Genomic DNA, 26,999 nt, shown 5'->3' with positions numbered 1-26,999 from the left:
CCGCCTGTGAATCTATTTAAGTATTTCAAAATAAAGTTTCAAGAAATTGCTGCTGGTTTATGGAGAAGCCCCCTCCCAACTCCGCGCACGCCCCTCCCCACTGTGGCCTCACCCCCACGCAAGTCACGTGCAGCATCTGCAACACATTAAAGCAATAATTTTTAAAAGAATCTGTATTAACCAAATGTATGACTGAGAAACAAGTGTCAAAAACAAATGTGGGAAATTGCCTATCAGGATGCTAATTAGATGCCCCTAATCAGGCTGGGACTCTCTTCCTCAGGTGTTAGTGCTCTGCCCTCGCTGGGAACACCTGCTCTGCTCATCCGGCCCCCCCCTCGCCCCCCTCTGGCTCTATATGGGGCACTGCCAGTGCACAGTGTCAGGGGAGCCAGGGCTCTGCAGGGCTGTGGGGCTGGCTCCTGGCTGGACTGTTCCCTCAGTGAAGTGCTGATGTCCCTATGGCCTCCCTGCCCAGAGGGGGCTTGGGTGCATGCAGACCAGGCAGGGTCACTACTCAACCCAGCAAGTGCACTAGAGCTGCACACGAGGTTCTGCGGAGCCATGTGGAGGGCAGACCCTAAGGGCCAGTGTGGCTGACCGGGCAGGAAGTCAGTGCCAGCTCTGTGTCCTTCTCGAGGCACCAGGCTTTTGTGTCCCGAGGGGGCAGCCGCCTGTCAGTAAGAGGCCGTGCCTGAGTTCCTATGGCATCCGGATGGAGACACTTCTTTCCATGAAAGCCAGCTGATGGGAGGCCAGCCCAGCACTACACCTGCCTCAGAGAGGTTCTGGGAATGCCTGGGACTCGCCTGGCCTCGAGGGCGGCGGTTCTGGGTAGTGTGCGCATGTGCGCCGTGGGCCCTGACTGCCGGGCAGGAAGCCGCGTGCTGGCCCTGAAGCCTGTACCACGTCAGAACTCCTTCTCAGCCGCAGAGGAGAAGGCATCCGAAGCCCACAGAAGAAATCCCCAGTCCGGGATGTGCCCACCAGGCCTTTCAGGAAGCTGAGGGCAGGCCCCAGGGCAGACTTCTCCAGGACACCATCTCCCTCCAGCTCTGCACCGGCGCCACATCCCTTCCTGCGTTGCTCACGCAGTTCCCTCCAGAGACCTGCACCCCCTGCCTCGCCCTGGCCACCACCTCTCAGACGCCTCCGGACACCGCCGGACGATCTGAAGGGGCCTCCCTGCAGGTTCTGTCCACTCTGCGTGGTTTGGGATTGCTGACTTCTCAGGGCGAAGTCCCTAGATGAGCGCCAACAAGCGTGATGACCCTCCCTGCCTCCTTCCAATGATGTCATCCTTCTGGGTGGGCTCCAGCTCCAATCTCAGGGCCGGTGCATGGAAGCCAAACAGTCTCAACAGAGCAACAGACAGAGGTTGGTCCCACAGGGAGGGTCGTGCGAGCGAGGGGGAGCTTCAGACACAGGCCCCCAAACAAGTTAACAACTTTCATTTTGTAACAGCATATTTATCAAAGCACACGGACTCTGGAATCAGTCTCCTGCGATGAGCATCCTCTCCCCTGGCTCCGATGACCACCTGGGAGTCAGGGAGCTTTGCTCTGACAGATACAATCTCACGATTAACACGGTTGTACTGTATGGAGCTCAGGCACACAGGTCTGCAGCAGAATTTATGCACCGCTCTCCAATCCAGCGCGATTTCATGTCTCAGCCTTAAACTGTAATTGAAAATAAATCTCCCGACATGGAGAGGCTAACTTTCTGCATGGGTGGGCGAAGCCTGGGCAGCAGGCTGGGCCCTGCCCATGTGCGGTCCTTGGACGGAGCACTTCTGGCCGGGCAAGGATCCCAACCCTGGAGGGACACAGCAATAGCGCTGTACCCATCCTGCTAAGGCTCCTAAGCCATTGATGAAGCAACGCCAGGCACCCTAAACGCCCCATCTCTGGCTGTGCAGAAAGCTGGGGTAGGCGAGAGAGGAGGCAAGGTGGACGAGACCCCGACCCGCTCTTACAGCAGCCACAGAGTGTCTTACCCTGGGGCTCTTGGTCCTTGAAGAAACTGAGGGAGCCCAAGAGTCTGCTGTCAGAGCCCGCTGTCACTGCTCCCTGGCTGCTCTGCCCTGAGGCCCCTCACTTGTCCTTTCAGTCTCCACTCCATCTACAGGTGAGGAGGCCGAGGCCAGTAGGGGAGCAGGAGAGCCCGGCCCCCTCTCCTGGGCAGTGGTGCAGATGGCTCGTGGGCTCCAGAGACGGGTGCCTATGGCGAGAGTGGAGGCACTGCCAACTGTCTGCCATTCAGAGACCCTGGCAGCCTCTCTGCTGACCCACTTGTGGGTGGCAGAGGCCAAGGAAGATACCAGAAGAAATGAAGATACGACAACTTCCAGAAGTACAAACCTCACCTGAAAGCTGCCAGGGAGAAACAGCAGGATGAACACAGGTTCTCTCCCTCTTGAAATAAAACCAACAGTGATTTTTCTTTTTAAAGCACAAAGCTTTAAATAGGGAGAACAAGGAAGGAGAATGTGTGGAAGCTGGAAAGCAGACGAACTACACAGTGACGCCTGTGAGGGCAGGGGGAGAGGCGACAGGATGCTGATTCATACCAAAGGCTCCGGCAGAAACAGCTAACAAGTCTGGGGCCGGCTGGTTATTTATTGTTCCTAAACTGGTAAAACTAATGGCATCATTGAGCTACGGATGGACAACTTTGATTAAAAAACACCAAAATCTTAGAAACACTCTCTGTCCAGAGGTCTGGGACCGACCAGTGCAGGGGGAAAAAAAACACGCCAGAAGAACAGCACAGAGGCCCAGGAGGGGCCGCATGCTGCAGAGCTCAACACAGGACAGAGGATACAGTGTTTGCACAGGGGCGACACATGCCGTGACGTCTCTGCATCACTCCACACAAAAGCCAGTTCCAGGTGGATCGAAGACTTAACTTCATGAAAGCAAAGCCTGACAAGTTTCAGAAAAAAATATAGAAGAATATCTTTACGACCGCGAGGAACAAAGGATTTTTAAGTGACCAAAAACATTAAAGCACACACAAAGGAGACGGCTGCCAGACAGCATTACACCACAACAAAAGCTTCTGCACACAAAAGGTGTCACCAACAAAGGGGACCGTGCCACAGCAAGGCTCAGCCTCATACCGTTGGGGAAACCCCGGGACAGCTGCAGATTGAACAGCCAATGACACCAAGTGTCCTTGGATGGACCCCCGTGCTCTGACACAGGCTTCCCAGGGACCCTACCTTCTGGGGAGAAGCGAGGCTCGTGTATGAGATGGTCGTTCTTGGTCAGCCAGACGTGAAGGTCACTGAGACCTACAATAACATGTGCTATCACACTCACTAACGTGAGACACTGGGCTCCCTGCATTTCAACATTTTGCCTAATTCCTGACTGTCACTCATGGGTCAATATACGAGTATTCCTTGTTGGAGAGATACATCAGAGCTCAAAGCAGCTATGAGGAAGTAGCTCTGGGCAAGATGTGAGTGGAGCACATGCTAAGTGCTATTCTGAGGCCTTCACATGAGAAGGTTTAAACTTCAGCGCAAAATTTAAAAACAATTTATACTTATCTGTGTTTCTAAGAGTAACAAGGCTTATTGAGGACAAACTGGAAGACAGAGAAAATGGGAAGAAATGAAAATTATGCAGTGATGACGAGAGTCAGCATTCTGTGCCTGGCATATACAAACGCAAACGCGCACACACACGTATGACACACACCAGCAGGGTCCCTCATGCCATTATTCTTCAAAACATGGTTTCTAAGGCCTCACAATATACTGCTGCTTGGATGGATCATAATATATTACCATCATCCATTGCTGAGCAAATGATTCCAATTTCTCACTTTATAAATAATTCTGCAACAGACATCTTTACACATTCATCTTTGATCTCTGATTATTTTCTTTGAATAGATTCCTAGACACACTCTTGATACATAATTCCACCTGTAAGTTGGAAGCACCGGCCTCAGAGCATCGAATGTCAGCTTTTTAGGAATCTTTGCCAATTTGGTCCAAAGGAGTAAATCTTTGTTTGGTCCAAAGGAGTCAATCATGTCTTTCTCCTTATTTGAAAGAGATGTTTATCTCTTTCATCACGATGAAGTGAAACACTTTCCATATTTTTATGGCCAATTGCACTTCTTCTTTGTGATGTGCCCAGGCTGTCATCTGTGCTCATTTTTCCTGTGGGGGCTGACTGGGCTCCATGCCTGACTGCCGGGGCTGCAGGGTCAGCCCTGAGGGCACTACTACAGACACCTTAGAGGATTTCCATGCTCCATCAAGGCAGCAAACCTCAGGCAGCTCAGCCAGTCCACGGAGAGGCTCTCTTTTCTGTTGTTCTACTGGTGAGTTGTTTTCTTTTCTTAAATAAATAGCTTTTAATGTTTGTCTCTGATAATAACATCATGTGCTCACTGTAGAAGCAAAAGGGAGGAGACACCACGCGACACCCCAGTAACGTTCTGATGATTTTCCTACAGTTCTTTCTCTGTTACTTAAATACCTTCTGCGCATGTATTTATCTATAATTAGGTAAATATAGTTGACTGTTTCCTATGTCACTTCTCAATACTAAACAGTATATGATACATATTCTTTAAAAGTAAGTCAGAGATGTCATTTGGGTTTCCTCATGATCAACTATCAGTCTCTTCAAAAGGACAAAACTGCTCAGGGTAAAGCGTCCAGAGGGTAACAGGAGCGGAAGCATTTGTTGAGCTGTCGCCATGTCCTCACCTGCTTCCCCACATCCCCATGTCCTACTCTCATGTGCAGCCTATGTTCTCACGTCCATGTCCCCATCTCCACCCCATGTCCTCATGATCTGCGTCCTCATCTCCATCCTGTGTCCTCAGGTCCGAAGGCAGGGTCAGCGTAAAGCTCTGGGGATACATGGGTCTTAGAATCACCCATCCCCCTGCCCTGGGCCGGCCATGGAGCTTGTGTGTGTGTTGCCAGCTTCTCTGAGGGTGTGGTGGAGCTCAGGTGGGACTCAGAGAGTCATGAGACATCACTGTGGCTGTCAGGGGAGTTCCTGGGGGCAGACCTTTGATTTCCTCCCTGAACGGCAGCCACGAGCCCTGGGGGGCTTGCACGGAGCTCCCTGCACATTCTCCTTGGCAGAACTGGGCTGTGGGGAAGGAGGCAGACACAGGCAGGGCAGGGGGTGCTGGAGAGGCTGGAATAGTAGCTGCTGGCCTATATCTCCTGTCACCTAAACACAGAGGAGGTCACTGAGGTGGAGCTGGCAGGACTCAACCCTTCTCCAGCTCCTGCCAGAATTCACATGGCAGGAGGGGCTGGCCAGGGAAAGGGTTAAGTTTAATTTATCCTGATTTCTATTTAATATCATGCTCTCCCCGTAGGAGCCGGCAGCTGTGAGCTGATTGCACGCTCTCATTATGCAGTCTGTATCGCTAATGGCCTGTGACAAAGGCATGCGGCTTCCAGGCCTTACCCCCGAGAGCCAATTAAACACACATACTCCCTTCCTGTTTGCAGCGCATTACAATGAAATTAAACTGAATTTCAAAATCATTTTCTCCTAAAGACATCTCTTTACAATAATTAATGCATACTATTCCTTTTCAACTGAAATATTCATCAGGAGCGGTGACTAAAATGTCTTAACACTGACTGCCCCACATTTTGCATTGCTGCTGCCCCGGTGCTCAGCGAGCCCTGCTATCGGCAAAATCCACAGGGTTTTGGTTCCTGTGCTTTTAAAGGGGAAAAAAAAAATCTGCAGCTTTTTATCTGAATTTTAAAATAAAGGAAGATGGCTACAAAGCGAGTCAAGGTTTCCAAATCAGGTTTCCAAATTCAGAGGGATATAGGAGGGGCACACAAAAAGCACAATTAGCTCAAAAGTAGTATTTCCTAAATTCTGCATTTGAAGGACAATAATAGAGAGAGGTTTGTTTCTACCAAACTGGCCTGTGTTAATGTGGACGTTTATAGAGGGTAAACCAGGCAGGCATGTACTAATATGCTGACCACATGAGGGGCAGAGACAGGAGGGCCCAAAATAGGTGACCTGGCTTCTGGGTCTCCAACCACTAGGCCCTCTGCTGACCAGCTCCCCAGATTTGCCTGCCTGGCGCACTGGCCTCTGTTCTGGGGACTGACAGATGTCCAGTCTGCAAACCCTTTGGAACCCTCCACAACCTGCTCTGCCCAGTGTGGAGGGACAAGGGGAATGGGACACTTCCAATCACAGCTGCTGGGAAATACACTTCAGAGGGTATGTGAGAGAAAACGCCATGGATGACTGTGGGACCACAGGCTGGACGTGGGACTGGCCAGGATCAGCAAGTCCAGCCCTAAGTGCCACCTGCATGGGGGCTGAAAGGGGCCACCAGACATCCCCCAGGAGGACTTTTCATCTGCCCTGCACCTTCAAACCCGAACTCGATGGGCCACATGGTCCCCTGCTCTGTCACTCGGTTACTTCAAGCCCATGAATGGTACCAGATAGAGCGGACATAGGATCCACCCCCTAAATGCTCCCCGCTGACCTGAGCCTGGTGATGTGACGTGTGCGAGTGTCAGCCCCCACCAGCACACGCGATGGGAGTCATCAGGCTGGGCCACGGCCAAGGCCATCTCCTAACACACCCTCGCTCCCCATTCGATGCGCATGGCCGCCCCCCCTGGGGTCCGTCCCATCAGCAGGCGGCCTCCTTTCTCCTGAGCTCTGCTCCCCACGGAAGAGCAGCGATTAAGGTGCATTTCTGATTATGGGGCGAACACAAGATGACATGAAAATGGGCCTCTCTTTTCAGAAAATATTGCTTTAAGATTATTATGAAATAATGCATGTTCAGCACAAAAGTTTTAGAAACATGGACAGGCAAAAAGAAAAGGAGAAACTACCCAGAACCTCACCATCTAGAGATGTCAAGAACTGGGGTTCTGGAGAGTGTTCCAGATGCATACCGGTGTATCAGTTCAGCTGCGAACCTGAACATTTGTAGTGTCTGCCGTGCCATCACATGGACAGGACTGCTGGGCCCCAGGAGGTGGGGGGCACGGGGACCGAAGGGGATGGGATGTGGGACAGGGAGTGGGAGGCTCCTCAGAGCAGGCCCGGTGAGAGGATGTTGGTGTGGGGGGGTCCCACCAGCGCATTCCATCAGTGCCACTTCTTCCTGCCCAGCCACTGGGCCCCAGGCTTTGGTGACAGGTTTACACTTGCCCACTCAGGCAGGTGACACAAAGAATGCAGACTTTAGCGTAAAGAATAATGGAAATGAATGACCCGAACCTCAAATGAACCACATTCTATCAAAACGACATTGTTCCTGAATGGGGGAGGCGGGAAGATTGACAAAGCAGGGTGGGCTAAGAGGGTGGGTGGGTGGGAGGGGGTGAGGAGGGTCTCTGATGTAGAATATAGTGGTGACTGGGAAGAGGGAAAGTCCTGACTCAACAGGGGCACTGGGACCACCAGGCAGGGGCCAGGGGCCAGGGGCCAGGGTGGGAGTAGGAAGGTCTGGAGGCTGGTGGCCCTCCTGAGGGTTGTGGCCTCCGGAGCTTGCTTCCAGAGGCCAGCCAGGAGCTGGAGCGCTGGGTCGGGGTACAGCTATGAAGACGTGAGACAAAGTGCACCCCCCCGCCCTACTCTGCCTTTCACAGAAGATTCTGGGGGTGTCTAGCCGCGGCGACAACCTGGGGTGGCCAAGTCACATTCCTTCCCCAACCCCTGGGGGCCTCCCCACTCTGGCGCCCCCTCCTCCTCCAGGTACCTGTTTTAAACCAGCCGTCAGAGGTAAAAGCTTTCTTCGTTTCTTCTGGTTTGTCCCAGTATTCCCGGAACACAGAGGGTCCCCTGACCAAGAGCTCCCCTTCCTTCTCCTTGAAACCTGGGGTCACCTGTGGTGTGGGAGAGAAACGTGCACTCAGAGCAACACCTCCCAGGATGGAGTCTCCACCTGCCTTCCCCATGCCCATGCCCGACCTGAGGACCACATGCTCTTCTGAAATTAAATACTTCGTTGGAGATGACTGAGAAAAGCAGCTTTCAGTGCAGAAACTCAGTTGTGATGGCATCGAGCTGCTCCCTGAGCTCGCCTTGCCCTGGCTGGGGCTGTGGCTCATCTTTATTCTAAAATAGCCCTGTCCTGTAGATTCGAATGTGTAAGTGGCCAGGTCTCAGAGCTTAGACCTGGCAGGATTAGCTGTGTCCACTTCTAAAAGGTGTGCTCCTGGCTGCGCATGAAATACCACCTTCAGGGCATTTCATGGACAAATGACAGAACCCAGGAGAAGCAGGCAGCGCCCACTCCCCACCAGTGGCTACTGAAGGAACTCCTGAGTTGGTGGCACTTGCTGTGGAGCCCTCTGACGGAGGTTACTTTGCTTGATGAAAAAGAAGCTGACAGAGTAGCCTTCTGGGGTTGGGGGTGGGGGGGCTCCAGGAGGAAGATGTGGGTGCCAGGAGAGAGCGGCACCAGAATTCAGGTGGTCATGGGAAGCAGGACATCTCAGTGTTTCTCCAGTGTGACCACAGTCACATTGAGGAAGGAGGAAGGCTGGGTTTCATAAGAAACTGAGCAGGGCCTTCCGTGGTGCCAGGAGAAGCATATGCAGAGAAGGTAACAACATGCAAGGCAGGAGGCCCTGTGGGGCTAAAGGGGCATTCCTCCGGTAAGCCACCACCGGCTTACTCGGAGAAGTCAACGCTATTCATTTAGTATTACCATAGGGCTAGCAGTCAGAAAACCAGTAAGCATGTGGAAGAACTGAATCACACCATTAACCATTGGCGTCTAATTGACATTTACACTCTAATGGAAACCAGCAGAATACTTGCCAAGCATGACCACACATTCTGGGCTATAAAACACACCTTAACAAATTAAAAAAGAACTGAAATCATACCAAGCATGTTTTCTGACTATAATGGAATTAAGCTAGAAATCAATAACAGAAAAATCTCCAAACACTTAGAAAATAAACACCACACTTATAAATAATAATCCATGAGTCAAGAGAAAGTCTTAAGGAAAATTAGAAAATACAATTGAACTGAAAGAAAATGAAAATACAACATACCAACATTGCGGGGTACAGCTAAAGCAATGCTTAGAGGGAAATGTATATCATTAAATGCATATGTTAGAAAAAAGGTGGTCTCAAATCAGTAACCTAAAATTTCACCTTAAGAAATGAGAAAAAGAGAAATAAGCCAAAAACAAGCAGCATTAAAAAAAACAATAAAGAACAGAAACCAATTAAGATTGAAAAGAGAAAAGCAATAGAGGAAATTCAATGAATCCAAAAGCTAGTTCATTGAAGAAAGAACAATAAAACGGATAAACTTCTAGCAAGAATAACAAAGAAAAAAGAAACAGAAGACACAAACGATCAGTATGAGGAATGGATGAGTATCACGTCAGACTCTGCGGGTATTAAAAGATCAATAAGAAAATTCTAGGAAAAACTCTATGCACATAAATTCAGCAACTTAAATGGACGAATTACTCAAAAATCACGATTTACCAATATTCACCAAGATGCAATAGATGACCTGAACAGTCCTATAACTATTAAAGAAGTTGAATTCATAGTTAAAAACTTCCAAAAAAGAAACCTCTAGACCCAGACGGTTTCACTGGTAAACTTTATCAAACATTAAAAAAACACATAATTCCAATTACATTGTCATGCAGGGTGTCATGTGGGGTCTCTGGTCCTGCTCCCCACATAAGAACTCAGGACATAGTGAGGCCAAAAAGGAACACCCACGGAGCCATAGATAGGGGAGTCATACCACTATATTGTCGATAGTGGCTGGATTGGAGACACAGGAAGCAGGAGCCACACTATCTGCAACCTGCCGTCCACTTCTCTGCTAACCAACCCCACTTGCCAGCTGCAATCAGCCGTGATAACTACAATCTGCTCTTGCTAGCTCAGCCACCATCTTCTTGCTAGCCCCATTTTGCTGCTAGCGTAGCCACAGCAGTTATATTAGTGGCCAATGGCTCACTGGTTACAGCCGATGGCCAACTAGCCACAGCTGATGGCTATCCAATCACAGTTGATGGCCATTTACTACCCGAGTGAGCACCTTTCCATGTGAGGGTGAGAGCCTGGAAACTGCACTTCTGGCTCTGTCTCCACATACATACAATCTCTTCCAGAAAATACAGGAAGAGGGACCACTTCCCAACTCATTTCATGATGCCAGCATTACCCTTATACCCAAACCAAACAAAAAAGTACAAGGAAAGGAAACTACAGACCAAAATTCTTCATGAACATACATGCAAAATTCCTCAATCAAATCCAGCACTATATAAAATGAAAAATACACCATGCCCATGACCAAATAGGGGTTTGTCCTGGGAATGCAAGGCTAGTTCAATATAAAAAAATCAACTGTAATTCCATATTAGCAGCCTAATGAAAAAATCAATTGATGCAGAAAAAAGCATTTAGAAACATTCAGCATCTATGTATGATAAACAAAACTCTCAGCATATCATAAATAGAATGGAATCAAAAAAAAGCCTACAGCTAATGTCATGCGTAATAGTGAAAGATCAAATACTTTTCCCATAAGATCAGAAACCAGACAGGATATCCATACTCACTATTCCTATCTGATATCATACTAGAAATGCTTCACAGGGCAATAAAATAAGAAAAAGAAATGGATGGCATACAGATTGAAAAGGAAGAAATGAACCTGTTCCTTTCCGCAGAAAACATGATTACATATGTAGAAAAATCTCAAGAAATCTACAAAACATTTTTAAAACTAGTAAGTGAATTTACCAAGATTACTAAAGGATATGAAGCCAAAACACTAACATCAATTGTATTTCTATATACTAGCAATGAGCAGTTAGAAACAAAAAAACTCTACACTTACACTAGTTGAAAAGGAAGAAGAAAAGGAGGAGGAGGAATAGGAGGAGAAAAGAAAAGAGGAAATACTTAGGTATGAATCTAACACAACAAGTATAGGATCCACATGCTGAAACACCCCCTTACCCCACAACACACACACACACACACACACAGCAGACCTAAATAAATGGAGAGACATACTATGTTCATGGATTGGAAGACTCATCATAGTAAAGATGTTAATTTTCCTCAAATTGACTTATATATTTCATGTGATTTTGATCAAGATTCAAGATCAGGATTTTTTTTTTTTGGTTGATATAGACAAACTATTTCTAAAATTGGTATGGAAAGGTAAAAGAACTAGAATAGTTAAGACAACTTTGATCAAGAAGAATAAAGTTTTCAGAATAACACTACAATTTAGAAACTTACTATGAAGTTATAGCAGTCAAGACTGTGGCATTGGCAGAAGAACAGACACATAGATCAATGGAAGAGGATATATAACCTGTCTATAGACCTACTAAAATATGTACAATTGATTTTGACAAAGTTGCAAAGGCAACTTAATGAAGACAGGGTAGTCTTTTCAAGAAATAGTATTTGAACAACTGGATATCCATATGCAAAAAAAAGTAATCTCCACTTAAACCTCACATATTATGTAAAAACTCATTCAAAACGCACCATAAATATAAAAGTAAACTGTAAAACTATAAAATTCTCAGAAGAAAACCTAAGCGAAAACTTTTGTGATTTGGAGTTAGAAAAGTTAGTTCTTAGAGGTAACAGCAAAAGCATGATCTATAAAAGAAAAAAAAGAAGAGTTAGATTTCATCAAAATTAAAAACGTTTTCTCTCTGAAATACAAAAGAATGAAAAGACAAACCACAGACTGGGTGGTTTGTCTTTTCATTCTTTTGTATTTGGCAAGTTAGATATCCAAAAAAGAACACTCAAAACTCAACGGTAAGAAAATGAACAATCTGAGGGGAAGCTGGCAGAGCAGGAAGCACAGGAATCTGTCTCCCCACCTGGACAACTGCTCAGGCAGAATTTGTCTGATGTAACTCTTTTGGAAGTCTGGAGTCTGTTGAAGGCTTGCAACTTCCCGGAGAAGGCTTGGATGGTAAAGTGCAGTTAATTCTGGTCATCTTCAGCTCTTAGCACAGTATCTATCTATCCATCTCCCACCCATCCCCATGCCAGGCAGCTGTACACAGCTTGCAGGAGCCAGGGTGAACAAAAGGACCCTGTCCTCCAAATATTGGGGATCTGTGCTGATTGCTGATTCTGATCACAAAGGTGCAAAGAGGCAAGCAGTCATTGTTGTTGCAACTCCACCCATGTTGCATATCTTTTCCCCACCAGATGGAGTGACTTCCAAGGGATTTAAAGAGCCCCCCCCCCCTTCATTTTTCACTTTTCCCCTTTTGGGAGCCAGACAATAAAATTAGCACATTCAAAAATGCATACATGGGGAAAATTAGAAAGTGACTGAAAATGCCCAAGGATACGCTCAGAAAAGATGTAAGAAGACCTAAGTTTATACCTCAGGCTGATTCTCAGCACAGAGATAGCCTACGACAATCAATAAAATAAAAATAATAAATAAAAACAATAACAGAAAACAGCAAGGGGAAGGGGGAGAATCTGATTCTCATTGTTACATTGTTAGATTCAAATATTAAGTGCTCAATAAAAATCATAAGGCATACAAAGAAACAGGAAAGTGTGACTCAAAGTGGAAAAAAAGAAATGAACAGAAACTGTCCCTGAAAAAGACTTAATGGGAGATATATAAGACAGATACTTTAAAACAGCTGTCTTAAAGATGCTCAAAGAACTAAAGGAAAATGTGGAGAAAGTATAAAAAAACAATGTATGAACAAAATTGAAACAGCAATAAAGAGAGAGAAAAAGTAAAAAGAAATTCTGAAGCTGAAAAGTACAATATATGAAATGAAAAATTCACTAGATTCAAAGGCAGATGAGACTAGGCAGAAGAAAGAATCAGCAAATTGGAAGATAAGATAATGGAAATGATTGAGTCTGAGGAATAGAAAGAAAAAAGATTGAAGAAAAACAGAGCCTAAGGGACCTGTGGGACCCCATCAAGCAGACCAATGTATACATTATGGGAGTCCCAGAAGAAAAGAATATTTGAAGAAATAGTGGCTGAAAACTTCCCACATTTGACGAAATCATGAATATAAACATCCAAGAAGCTCAAGGAACGCCAAGTAAGGTGAACTCAGAAAGACCCACACCAAGACACATTATAATCAAATTTTCAAAAGACAAAGACAAAGAGAATCTTGAAAGCAGCAAGAGATAATTGTCATCACATACAAAGGAGCCTCAATAAGATTATCAGCAGATTTCTCATCAGAAACTTTGGAGGCCAGAAGGCAGTGCATATTCAAAATGCTAAAACAAAACAAAAATAAACAAACAAAGAAAACCAAAAACCAAAACAACCCCACACACAACGAAAAGCCTGTCAACCAAGAATCCTATATTCAGTAAAACTGTCCTTTAAAAGTGAGAAAGAAATTAAGATATTCCCAGATAAGCAAAAGCTGAGGGAGTTGGTGACCATTAGACTTGTCCAACAAGAAATGGTCAAGGGAGTCCTGCAGGTAAAAAGAAAAGACAGTAACTTGAAGCTGTATGGGGAAACAAAGATTTCAATAAAGGTTAATATATGGGCAATTATAACAGCTAGTATTATTGTAACAATGGTTTGTAATTGCACTTTTTGTTTTCTACATGATTTTAAGAGACTAGCACTTTTAAAGAAAAAAAACTGTAAAAACTCGTATTACAAACTTTCGTTTGTAACTTCAAATCTTGTTTTCCACATAATTTAGGAGACATACATTTAAAAGAATTTTATGTTTTTGGGCACACAATGTATAAAGATGTAATTTTATGACATTAGTAACTGAAAGAAATTGTGCAGTGGTCACTCCAGCTCCTGCTGTCTGTGGACCTTCTCTTTATTCCTCTATCTGTGCTGGGCCTCAGGGTCTGGACCCAGCAAAGCCATGCCCCTTTCCATGGCCAGGTGCATGCTGACTGCATGCGAGTGGGCAGGAAGTGGGGACTCGAGCTCATTAAGTCAGAGAGGGCCTCCTGTTCACCCCCAGCATTGGGTCCTCAATTTCTGATTTTACCCAGGAAGAAAAAAAATCTTTATGATCTTTTCCCAGGCAAGTTGCATGAAGCAAAGAGATACTAATTCTACTGATTCTGAGGGGCATTTGTTTTACACTTAGAATCTCTGAAACTGGGCTATGTGACTTGGATTTGAATGAGAAGGATGGCCGCTGTCTGTAGATGTTGCACTGACGTCCCGTGACACACTGAATAGACCTTGAGCCCAGAAGAGCCAGCGTGCAGGCTCTGTGGCCACAGACATGTAGAGTGCAGAGTCAGGGTGTTGTGGAACCGAAACCAACTCTCTTTCAACTAGAACCCTTTGAGTCCACCTACAGCTCAATCTGAGCCTCTTCTTAGGCCCACCGACACCCTGGGTCAATACCATAAAGACAGGCATGTTCGCCAATCCTAACTTGTGTACAGATTTGCCAAGGAGTCTCCTCCAGTCTACAGAATGCACGTATCAAGTAACTAAGATACGTCATCATTTTCTTTATGCCAAAAAAGGCAAGGCATTTGTCTTTCTGGGGGGAAAATGGAGAAATGAACCACCGACATGGAGCTTTAAACACACACACACACCCGTTACACAACTGCTTATGTCAAACTAACTCATCAGACAGACCTTGGGACAGTAAGGTCAATTTAATTTTGGTGGTTGATGTGTGTAAATTTTAGAGACAAGGGTATGAGGGGATAATCAAGGGTGAAGAAGGTAAAGCAGAAGGCGAACAGTGTGAGGAGAATAATATCATAGAAAAATAGGAAATAATCTAAGATAAAATCTGTCGCTTGCATCACTGGGCCACGTGCAGCGCCAGAGCCCTGCAGGGGTTTCTGCTGGGATTTTTCAGAATCACTCAGATTCGACATCCACATCCGCCAGATGAAGAGCAGGGCTGGATGGGTGGTCCGTGGGGTCCAGTCTCTGTGGTCTGGGGACCCCAGCTGTTCCTGAGGGCATTCCGGGTGCAGGTGGGATGGGGCATGCAGCCAGACCCTGGGTGTCCGGCCATCTCATGTGACTTCATGCCACACCTGCTTTCCACAAGGCAGTGAAAAATCTGGTCTTTATAGGGGACTCCCCATCTTTGTGCATGTAGGAACACCATGTGATGGAGGGCACGCACCTGCACATGACTGCCACTCCATTTTACTGTGACCAGGGCCATGCCCAAGAGCTGCCAACATGAGAATGAATGCTTCCTCCTCTGAAGCAGCCAGAAGCTCACTTTCAGAGACTGCAGTGTCTGCCCCAACTCTGAACTGCGTTCCACTGGCCTAGTGACCTACTGGGAACAGCACCATCAGCAGCAGGTGTTGCTGGGAAGCCCCCAGGTGGAATCCGACACCTGCCAAATTCATGATGAAGGGATGGCTCTGCCCCTCTGTGATAGAGGGCATGTTAGAAGAGGTGCCAGAATCCAAGGAGGTGAGCAGGCCCAGCACCCATGGCAGAGCCCCCGACCCTGAAGGCCCCTGGGGCCCCTCCTTCACTATGTGCTCCCGTTGGGGCCTGACAAAGGGCCGCCCAGCGCAGCACTGCCCGCTGCTTGGACCAGGACGATCTGGTCATCCGCGTTGGGATGAGACAATGGGAGGAAGGTGACACTCCTTGCCCTGTGTTTCTGAGCATCCCTTTATAGGGCAGGCTCTGGTTGACAGCCAGGAAGAGACAGGCACAGGGAAGCTGAGAACTCGCAGGCATTCACCTGCATGGCAGGGTGACAAGTGGACTTGCTTTTCTGTGTGAGGTTTCCCCTTTAGGGTCATGCCACCTCCTACCTGGCCCTTGATAGAGGTGGCGACCCCACCGCAGGGCAAGAGGCAAGGAACTATCTATCTGCTGTTTGTCTGAAATGAGTGCCTCTGTGGTGACGGCACCGTTAGCATGGGGGGGCACAGCATGTCCAGGCCCCACCATGGGTCATGTGCAGCAATTGGCGGCACACGCAGAGACAGATGGCAGCGACAGGGGAGGGGACGGGACATGCTGGTGGCGTGGGGAGGAGAGGCAACAGAGCAGTCTGCTGTCCAGAGTGACAGCCTGCATATGGATAAACTACGAGATAATTAATTTTTAAGGGGAAATAAAAGGAAGCAAAGCTCACTGCTGCTGTCCTCCCGTTCCAGCCCATGCATGTCCCACGCGGGTCTCTCTGCATCCTCAGCAAGAGATGATGATTCTGCATGAAGGCCCGGTTACCCTGTGCATTACGTACAGCTGTGAAGCCCTTTATCTGCTGATGGACCCCATTGTTGCTGGCTGGCGTTGGGCTCTCATGTAAGTGAGCAATTTCAAAAAATAAAAAATAAATAAATAAAGAGATAGTGTGGGACGTGCTGGCAGAGTTTATAGGCGTGAGGCAGCTGGAGGCTGTGGCACATGAAAGACGCATCGCAGCAAACAAAGCCAGAGATCTGGGCAGGCGCGTTAACCCAGCCCAGCAGGGAGGCAGCAGACAGAGGAAACCTTGAAGGTGGAACCACTTCAAACAGTGCAGAGACGCTCCCGTGGGGGAGGGTGAGGGGCAGGGCGCCCACTCTTCCCGTGCCTAAAGTCCCACCAGACAAAAGTTGCAAGACTCAGGATGCGCTGGCAGCGGAGCCGCAGATGGCTGGGATAACTGAGCGCCCCGGGCTGCTGGCCATGTTACTAAGCAGCCATGGCTAGGGCAGCCACACTCTTGGGGACACGGAGACACGATGGAGTCACTGCATGAGGATATGCAGTGAGAGCCCAGACTGTGCTCCGTGGGGCACACAGGTGTGCTTTACCAATCCCAGTACAAGTGAGTCACCTTCCTGACCTGTAACAGGCCCCTCCCACCCTCCAGCCCAGGCCTCCCCCTGCCTCCCCAGCTACGGGGTGATGTGGGCATGAGAGAGCCCCCTGCTCTTGCCTGCAGGAGCTAACAGGGATCCTCCTGCTGTCTGCGAAGTACCACATGGCCCAGCTGCCCCTCTGCCCTGGAGGGCGCCCCTTTTTAGGGCAGACAAAGGCCCAGGAGCCCCTGCCACTCACTCCTGATTCTCTGTGGTGTCTTCTGGCCAGAGAAGCTCAGAATTCTCTCAGGCTACAGAGGCCTGAGGGACACTGCATGGCACTGGTGTGCCAAGGGGGGCGCCATTACTGCAGACACCTGTCTGCCAATTCTGACAGCAACACGGGGCCTGGGGCCCGGCCCAGAGAGGTTAGCCTGGGCTCGGCTTGCCTGGCCCATGTGCTAGTTGGATGAAAGAAGGAAGGAGCGGATGGGAGAAGCGGGGCCATGGTGCCCACAGCAGGCTGGCCCTGGAGAGGTTCTCACAAAGGTGTCCTCCCCGAATCTCCATGTTCTGTGCTCACCGTCACCACACAGTCCACTCCTGCTCAGTCAGCACATTCTCTCTGTGATAAACGCTACCTGTGCTGATGTCATGCCTGGCATTCAGGTCTCAGGGCTTGGTGACCATCTGGCTAAGAAGGAGGCATTTCCAAGTTCAAGACATACCCCATGACAAGCAAAGGAGACACGTGACCCGAGGCTGAACCTGCCACACGTGACATCACGGGTCGGCAGACAAGAGGCACACCACGGTGCGGGAGAGGAAAGCTCGCGAGGATGTTACGCCAGTGAACTGGAGTGTTTTGGGTGAAGGGCTACGGCGCAGGGCACACAGAGAGCCTGTGTGTGTGTGGAGACAGGGTGGCCGGGGTTGACCATAGGTGGTCTGGGGGAGGGGCGTGTGGGCATACTTTGTACCGCTAGTTTTGCAAATCTTCTGTGAGTTTAAAATTACTTCCGACAAATAATACTAATACTAAGACTACTAATAATAAACCACTTGAAACAAATCATCTTCCGCCATCCTGACTTCCGACCATGAAAAAGTCAGTCCTTACCAGTTTGGGCTGCCCTAACTGAGAACTTAGAAGGCATCAGACAGGAACTGGAAGGACTGTGCCTGGCAAATGCCTTTTTCAGAGACAGGATCAACACTTTTCAGCAGCACGTTCACAATCTGCGAAAGAACCAAGCGGACTGCAGCCCTGGGCAGCGTCAGAGGCCAGCCACCGTCCACCGACAGTCAGCACGCTCATCACAGCTTTCTCCTCTACTCATTAGTAATCACAGGCCCCAGTGAGGCCACAAGTTCGTTTCCGCTTCCTCTAAGACATGTCACTGAATTTGACAGAAACACGTCTCCTTCAGGACGGTCTGGGCCTCACAGTTTTCATGCCTTCAGGCCTAACCCTGCCCGGGGCCCATCCTGCTCCTACTTATGGTGCTGATGGGAATCCCGGGAAGTCACAGGCACGGAAGTGTGGGGCCTGAGCTGCTCGGGCTGAGGCCGCATCTCAGGGAGCGGAGAGCCCAGATGGAAAGTTCCACGAAGGTCACTGCCTGTGTCCTGCTCTGTTCTCACTCTATAAAGTCCCGGGGTGAGGGAGAGTGAAAAATATCTCTGAGTCCCCACTTTTAAAGGCTAGAGGAAGTTTGATAAATGCCACCAAGACACAAGAGGGAGGTGCTGCCACTCTCTCCATGGGTGAGACCACAAGGCCCTGTTTCTGGGCTGCAGCCCTCACAGGTAACATGCTGCAACTAAGTGTCCTGCTGTACTGGAGGTGGGATCAGGCAAATAGTGCCACGATGGCAGGGGGCCCCTTCAAGCAAGACCGTAGGGAGAGAGAAGCAGGTCCCTGCAGCCGGCACTTAACCAGGGGTCCCTCCTGTGGTCCTGGTCACCCCGGGGATGGCCTCTGCCTAGCTCAGCCTTACTGGTCAGAGGACCAAACATTAGGTCCAGATATACCATATTCCCACATGCGGGACAACAGGCCCTCTGGTGTCTCTTCCCACGGAGTAGACCTCAACCTCCATTTGGCCACTGAGGCAGTTCCAGTCTGGACTGTCACACTGATCCCTTCACTGAGTTGGAAACATTCTAGAACATGCTGTCGCAAGTGCTAAATCTCCTTACTTTCACACTTAGACCATCAAGGTACATCTGTACAGGCTCACTATGCAGGGAGGAAGAGACCCTAGCTCCCTTATGCCCCCTCCAGCCTCCATGGCTCATGAGGCCCCCAGCCCATGCTGCTCACTCCCCTTGAGCCCCCATCCTGTGGAACAAGTGCTGCCTTCTCCCTGATTGTCAAGACGCTGTAGGCCGGGCCTGCCAGTTCTTTCTATTTTAAGCGTTTTCAGTGCACAACTGTCTATAGACTGAAACAATCAAAGACGAGAGAGAAGGAGCTGTCAGATGGCCTACTGCTTGTCACTGCAGGTGCAAAGTAGTTAAATTGTATTGTAATTTAAGAGGAAGCTGCACCCCACCCCACCCCTTCTCTCTGGCAACACCTCTGCCACTTCCGGCAGAACAGGTGCGCGTGGGGCCGAGCCATCAGGTGACCGGCACCTAGCGGAGGCGGCACCGTCATGGATGATGCTCCCTGTGCCACTAGCGTCTGATGGACCCCCCCCCCCCACAGTTTCTCTGCTGGGTACCTCCTGATGGAGCCGTGTCCCTGGAACCCACAGCCTGGCCTGCACTCTCAGCTGGGTGTATGCACACCCAGCATACGGGCTGAGCACCCAGCGGGGAAGCAGCCATCAAATGCATGGAGGGCTGGTGACCTGGAGGTAAGCAGGAGTCTACAAAGAGGCAGGGGGCAGGGTGCGGTGCATGGCACAGGGTGAGAACCAGAAAAGGACCCCCGCTGTGGGTGTGGCTGAAGGCTCTAGACCAGCAGGGCAGAGACGAGAGCCCAGGCAGAGGGTGGTCAGAGAGGGACAGCAGTGGCTCAGGCCTCTCAGGATGGAAGCTGCCCACAGGCTGTGAAGGAGCAAGGCCGTATCTGGAGGCCGGCACATCTGGAACGGGAGGTTGAGAGAGTAACAAAGCAGCGAGAACCCTCCACGGGAGGGAGTAAGAGGTTTTCTTGGGCCAACAGAACACCTACTTCTTGATGTCTTTTTGAAAATGTTCATAAAATTACACTTAAAAGCACCTAAGTTCCACCTATCTGCCCGCAGGAAAATGTTCAACAACCATCTCTTCAACCCTCCCATTTCAGACGTGGAAACCGTGGCCCACAGGGCCTGGCCTGTCCTCAGGCCCTCCTGGCACATGTGGGATGCGGAGCGGGAGACTCACGGGGGCCAATGGTGCTCAGAAAGCAGGAAACGCTGCAATGAGGACTCACTACTTTCATCTTTTGAAACCTCAGGGTATCAGAAATCAAATCAGTCACATGAGATGTCTAATATGGATATCAGCTGTAGAGAGAATAATTTCCTTTTAAATCAAAAATTCCATTTCCTACTAATCCCCTAAACCTTTCTGCGACTCCCCTTCACTTATGATCAGCACATTTGTAGCTATTAAAATCTTCACTGAAATAAGATAACGTCCCTTTCTTCTTCTTCACCCTTGTCCATTTTAGAATAATATAGAAACCAAGAGAGAGAGCTACCAATGATTTCAGTAGAAGCGTGTAACCTTAATTCTAAGGGCATTGTGAATTGGCCCAAAGGGCTTCCGCTGGAGCGGCCACACCTGCCGTGGGAGCTTGTGTTGGCGTCTGCTCTGAGTGGGCGCCAGGGTGCTGCCAGCACAGAATTTTTAACCAGATCTCACCTACGACGACTTCTGTTTGAATTTGGGCTGTCTTTAGCCAAGGCTGTCATGACCCACCTCAAAGCAGCCCCAGTGGACGGAGCCCGGGGAGAAGCCATGCAGAGCCCTGGAGGTCGGGGCTCAGCTGGGCCGTGGTTGTCCTCTTACACTGTCTACACGGCGGGCAGTGCCTGGAAACACTAATGGGCACCCTCGGTAAATGCCAGTTATCAGGAGCATCTTCACTGTGCAGAAGGGCTGTTCCTGCACAGTGGGGACTCCACTTCCAAAGCAGAGACCCTCGACCTCTGTGACTGGCCTGAATGTTCTGAAACATTCTAGAACACGCTGTCACAAGTGCTAAATCTCCTTACTTTCACATTTAGACCATCAAGGTACATCTGCTGGGCAGTTCTGACCATGCGACATTCATGTGCTGCCAGCTGAGAACAGAGTGACTCACTTTGGTGTCCTTCTCATTTCCTTCCACATGGAGGATGTAGGGGCAGCCGTCCTTCTGCGTGTTTTCTGTGACAATGCGTACCTCGACACCTGGCAGTGGGGTCCCCACAGAACCTGCAGGGAGAGGAGAAACATGGGGTCAGAGGGATTCTGAAGGAGAGGACCGCATGCCACCTGTGGTCCTGGTCATGCACAGAGGGGAGAAGGCCCAGGAGCCAAGAGCACGGGGCCCCACGTGGTGCCGCAGGTGCCCCCACAGCTGCAGAAGCAGCAGTCAGTACTCGCAGCTGCCAATGTGTGTGAGGCCTGGCTCCTAATGCTCCAGAGAGCCTTCCGGTCATCTCAGGAAGGTCCTGGCACCCAGGGCAGGAGGGACAGCGACAGATTCCACTTGTCCCCCAGCACCTGGCTGGGCAGTAACGGCACTGCAGTACCTCTGTCCAGAGAAGGTCCCAAGAGGCACCGATGCAGGAAGCTGGGCAGTGGGCAGGGATCCTCGTGACATGGGGATAATACCACTGGTGTTCGGGTTCATGTATTAGACACCTGTGGTTTCTTGTGTCTTCATCCCACCTGAAGCCTCCAGCGTGCTCAGCCAGCTCACAATCAAATTGTGAACCTACAAAGGTAAGGCAGGTGGCCAGGACGGACGTGTCCCCCCCCCCGCCACTGTAATAAATGACTAAGGCGGGGCAGAGATTCCAAGACCAAATGCTCAGCATCTATGAGAATTCACTTCCAGATTTCAGGCCCTTTATTGTAACTGTTGGAATCAATGAGGATTTGTCAGGGGATAAAAGTCCCAGGCAGCCGGGTCAGCAAACTCTCTGTGATCCCTCAGTGTCCTCGATCCACAGCCCTTCCCAGGTCTGTTATATCCGTCTCGTTTTGCGACAACAGTGCTCCTCGGCCTGTCTTCTGCACCTGAGGTCCTAGGGAGCAAGGCCTGGGCCCCATAACCCTGGTGAGCTCTCTGCTGTTCCATGTCCTGGAAGCCTTGCTCCTCTACTCTGGTCAGAAATCTGGGTCCCTGTCCAGGCAGCAAGCAGACAGACCAGCATCCTTCCATTTCTTTATTTTTATTTTATTGTTTTGCTTCCAAAGATTTTTAAAATTACGGAAATCTATGTAAGATACAATTGATCATTATAAAGTGGCAAATCAGTGGCATTTAGCACGTTCACAGTTGTGCAATCATCACCACCATCTAGCTACAGTGATCACCCCAGAAGGAAGCCTGTGCCCATCAGCAGTACTCCCCACACCCTTCACCCCTACACCCAACAACCACTAATCCAATTTCTGTCTCTATAGATTTGCCTGCTCTGAACATTTCACACAAAAAGAATCGTACGATGTATGTCCTCCCATCTCTTCTTGGGGGTGTATCTACTTGGAGCCAGCAGCCACACAGGCTCCAGGACACTCAGGACTTGAGACAGCCTGGAAGTAGGGGCATTTCATCTCCGGTGTGGAGCCAAGACATGGGGACCAGAGACAAGGACTAGCCTGAGAATGTGGAGATGGGTCCAAGCCCAGCCCTCTCTGAACTTGAAAGCCTTGGCCTGACCCTGGGCACAGTCAAGACCAACTGCCATTCTGCACACTCTAAATTCAGTTTCCAGTGGACCTCAAGCTCATTCTCTTTTCTAGATTCAATGACCCCTTTCTTTGTGGAACTCTCTTTTCACTGACAAGTTGAACTCCTGTCGTCTACACTCCTGGACCTCACCGTCTGCTGAGGACTGACAGATACACCAGTAGAGTGAGTCAGGTGGGGCCACAGCCTGGACTGCTGGGACACCCACCAAAGCTGGGGGGTCCAAGGTCTCCAGATGCTCCCAACTACTTGTGTTTTACGGTCAAACTTCAGTAGGCTGACCTTGGCTTTAGCCCTTAGTGACTGGAGTGTTCGCCATCCTCTATGATAAGTGTGTGTAGAAGCCATGGAACAAAGGGCTAAGGTAGGAGTTGGGCAGGTAACATGCAGAAGAGAAAAGCTGTGTGTGGGATGAAGCCAGGCAGGAGGACACGCAGACAGGCCACGCTGACCAGGCGCCCCGGCAGTGCCGTAGGCCCCATGGAGCTGACAGTGCTTCCGTACTCTGTACTAGTAAGATGTGTCTTGCTGCTTGAGCAAGGGTGACGCAGTGCTGGGCAGGGTGATTAGCCTGAATAATGAGGAAACATCAAATACTGGAAATTGATTTATTATCCTCTGAGACTGGTCAGATATGATTTCTTCAAGTACCTGCCAGAGATAAAGAGTTCCATGAACACACCTTAAACAATCAGGCAGAATGTGATTATTGCATCAGGACGCACTTCATCAACGTAAGTACAGAATCCTAAGCAGGACCAACCACTTCATCCAGAAATAAAAGCCTGCTTGATCCTTGTTCCCTGCCTTCAGAGGACTGTCTCAGCAGCAGTGTGACGCCTACTCAGGCCTGACTGAGCGCTCTCAGATAGGGACGGCTCCTCAGGTGTGAGCCCTGTGCTCAACTCCCCAGGAGGAAGGAAGCAGAGGCTCCATCTAGGCTCTGGGACCACACGGAGATGCTTGTGGACAAGGGAGCCCTCCTGGGTCTGCCCACAGGCCTCAGGGCAGGGAGGCATGTGGCCACCCCATGAGGGGCCTGGCCATTTACAGTAGCCATTGGAGGCGCCCGTGGAGAAGGTTAAGGGCTCGGTTCCACCTTCAGTGGGTCACATCAGTGACTGCCAGTCACAAGTGGTGTTGCTCACAGCTTCTGTCCGACTTGGCTACAAATCAGAAGTTACCACAATCCCCTTCAGCGGTTCAATAATTTGCTAGAGCAGCTCACGGAACCCAGGAAAACAGTTTACTTACCAAAAGGCCAGTTTGTTATAAGGATTCAACCTCAGAAAAACCAGATGGAAGAATGCCTAGGGCAGGGATGGGGGAAGGGGCTCCAAGCTTCCAGGCTCTCCAAAAGAGCCACCCTCCCAGCACCTGCATGTATTCACCAGAGGTGCCATTATGCAGGAACGATTTGATTAAATCACTGACCACTGGTGATTAATTCAACCTCCAGTCCTTCTCCCCTCCCAGGTGGTCAGGGTGGGGCTGAATTCCAACCCTTCAAACACCTGTTCTTCTGACAACCAGTCACCATCCTTAGGGCTTTTCCAAAAGTCATCTCTTTAACATACATTCAGGTGTGGTGGCAAGTGGCTTGGCATGAATTTAAAAAGACCCTTATGATCTAGGAAATTCCAAGGGTTTTAGGAGCTCTGTGCCAGGAATGGGGACAAAGATCAAAGATACATTTCTTATCAGAGAGGGACATATGGACTTCCTCCTCGAATGCAAAAAAGGCCAGTTTCCCCACCACCGCCCTCCACTCATTTCTCTTTTGAATGTTTTTTTAAAAAGGAAGAAACCTCCCTCCACACACTCTTCCTGCTCTTCTGCTCAATTAGGTAAGGCCTCTTCTGCCCTCTCAAAGTGAAAGTTACAAACTGTTAAGATCTATAATGAAAGTGTTGACAGAATCTTAATTAATCATGGCCTCACAAACACAGCCATAGAGTTAACTTTCAAAGCAGAGACAATGACTTGAATTTCACAGCCCTGTCGATGGCACTGAAATGAGGTCCACATAGAAAAGAGACTGAAGCCATGGGCGGGGCAGCCACAGAGTCCCAGAAACACCCCACCCCACTCCATTCCCAAGCTGGTCCTGGCAGTGCAGGATTAACTGGGCAGCAGCCACCCTCCTAGCACCAGGTGGACAGCACCCCCTCGTAGCACCACCTGGACAGCGCCCCCTCCTGGCACCACGTGGACAGCGCCCCCTCGTAGCAGCGCCCCCTCCTGGCACCACGTGGACAGCGCCCCCTCCTAGCATCACGTGGACAGCACCCCCTCCTAGCATCACGTGGACAGCACACCCTCCTAGCATCACGTGGACAGCACCCCCTCCTAGCGTCCATCTGGGCAGCAGCACTGGCCACAGTCAGAAGTGGTATGTCATTCTTCCACCTCTCTAAAACAGTTGTCAGCTCTTCCCAGATAACTTTAATTGGCCTGCAGCTCTGTCCAGCATCTGGGGAGCGAGGCTGCTCTGCAGCTGGTCCCAAGAGAATGGAAACAGGCCGATAAGGTCCTGGAGCTCCTGTCAACGCTCCACGGAGTCCCACTGCAGGAGCCATTAGCGCCTCTGATCTCAACCTCCAATTAGAGCGTCATTAGGCCCAGCAGCGCTCAGCCATGAATTATTCATCTCCCTTCACTGTAACCGCATGGGACACAGAATGAACAATCAGATCCAACCCAGAGCTTAACACACAGCAAACATCTACCCTCACGCAGTGAGTCCCTCCTTTGAGGCTGACCTTGCCCTTCTGTGCACCCCTTCAGGTGTTCAGAACCTTTAAATGAATCCTGGTGTTTGTTCGGGCGACCATAGGAGCAGCGTTCAGAGGCTGTGCGGGCAGCAGGAAGGAAGGGGACTCCAGAAACGACCCCCACAAGGCCAGGAAGGGTGGTATGGCTGTGTCCCCAGTGAGAAGGGGTCACAAGCTGGGGCTCCAACATGAGTCCACAGCCTCCGGCTGAAATTAATATAGGGGAGGGGCGCAAGGACTGTTTTTGCAGAAGGAACTAAGAGGTTGGATTCCAAGCCTGCTGCCTACGTGCTCAGACACAGAACTCAGGCAGACGTTAATCAATGACACAGCAATCTCTCCGGAAGACTAGAGATTCCATTAGGACCATCCCTGCAGTTAAGTCCACGGCAAATTAAACACAGGTTGTACTTTACAAGAGTTAAAAACCAGCCTGCCCCTATTCTTCTTCCATCTTACTGAAGTCAAATATACCATTGTTCTTCTAGCCTCCTTTCTCCCCATACCAGTGACTTTTCCATGGAAACAGAAAACACATATAAACCCAGCCCGGGGCAATGGAAGGGGTCTTTCTTCCACTAGTGATTAGAGATCTCCACTCTGCCTGTGGCGTGGCCTTTATTTCCTTATTTACTCTCTGCCAAATAAACTGACTTTTACTTTAAATTCTATATTGGCTCATGTTTGAATTCTTGCCAATGTGAAGCCAAGGACCCTTTTTTTCCTGTAACAAAAATGATCCCCAGCCCAGGAGTTGAGGTGCACAGAGAAGACCTAAAGGTGCAAAAAAAAAAAACCAAACAAAAAAACAAAAACAAAAAAAAACCCTCCTCAACCTGATTTCTCCAGAAATGATGGTCAGAGATTGTATTTTAGGGATTTTCATGTAGCACTCTTGAATTTCACGTTGAGGGTTACTTTATTTACTTCTTTCCAAACCAAAGAACTGACACTGCACTCGACTCTTACAGGCTTGCTTTACAGAAAAGAAAAAAAAAAAATCACAGAAATTTGATTCCAGTGTACAGAAGAGAAACTACACCCAGTCCATGTTCTGATGTTCCACACACGGTCCTTGGGGCCTGAATAAGAGCTGCAGCTATAATTTAAGATTCAGGAATTTCTGCCCAATAAACCTGCGGATTTGGAGTCTTGGGGTTCTGCCCACTCAGATGGAACTGGAGGATGCCAGGTCAGTCAGGGACCTTACTGGTGTACTTCTCTCCAGGGTGGCTGCTTGCCCAGCTCCCCCCAGAATCCTAGGGTAAGCCCCTAGCTGGGCCTCCAGGCCTCTGCCTACAGATGGTCCCTAAGTCTCCTTCCTACAGATGGTCCCTGCCTTACCCTTTGTTCGCTCCATCCTATCCTGGTTCCCGGTCTTGGCTTCTCAGCCTTGTATTTGCTCTTGTAATTAAGGCCCAGAAAGTTTCCTGTCCGTTTTTTCGCTCCCTCTCTTCCTTCAGACTGGGCTGTATGCTGTGCCGCTGTGCTCCGGTCAAGTGGGCACCCTTGCCTAACGGTGTGAATGTCT

The 26,999-nt window shown here is 49.4% G+C and overlaps 1 protein-coding gene across 6 annotated transcripts in view; it reads right to left on the bottom strand.

The window, feature by feature from the left end:
• The window catches only part of ACSF3 (acyl-CoA synthetase family member 3), a 63,909-nt gene that overhangs the window by 11,084 nt on the left and 25,826 nt on the right, over window positions 1-26,999 (bottom strand). For all 6 annotated transcript variants that reach the window (XR_013992088.1, XR_013992089.1, XM_081030399.1 and 3 more), the window contains 2 exons: window positions 21,096-21,208; window positions 7,747-7,873 (listed from right to left, as the gene is read on the bottom strand). Coding sequence is in view for 4 of the 6 variants with exons in the window: in XM_081030399.1 (XP_080886525.1) it covers window positions 7,747-7,873; window positions 21,096-21,208 (240 nt within the window). In the remaining 2 variants the exon portion in view is untranslated. The remainder of the gene's footprint in view (window positions 1-7,746; window positions 7,874-21,095; window positions 21,209-26,999) is intronic.

This window comes from Rhinolophus hipposideros (genome assembly GCF_964194185.1).
Source record: "Rhinolophus hipposideros genome assembly, chromosome: 21".
Lineage (NCBI taxonomy): Eukaryota > Metazoa > Chordata > Mammalia > Chiroptera > Rhinolophidae > Rhinolophus > Rhinolophus hipposideros.
This window is presented reverse-complemented; position numbering and strand designations above follow the sequence as displayed.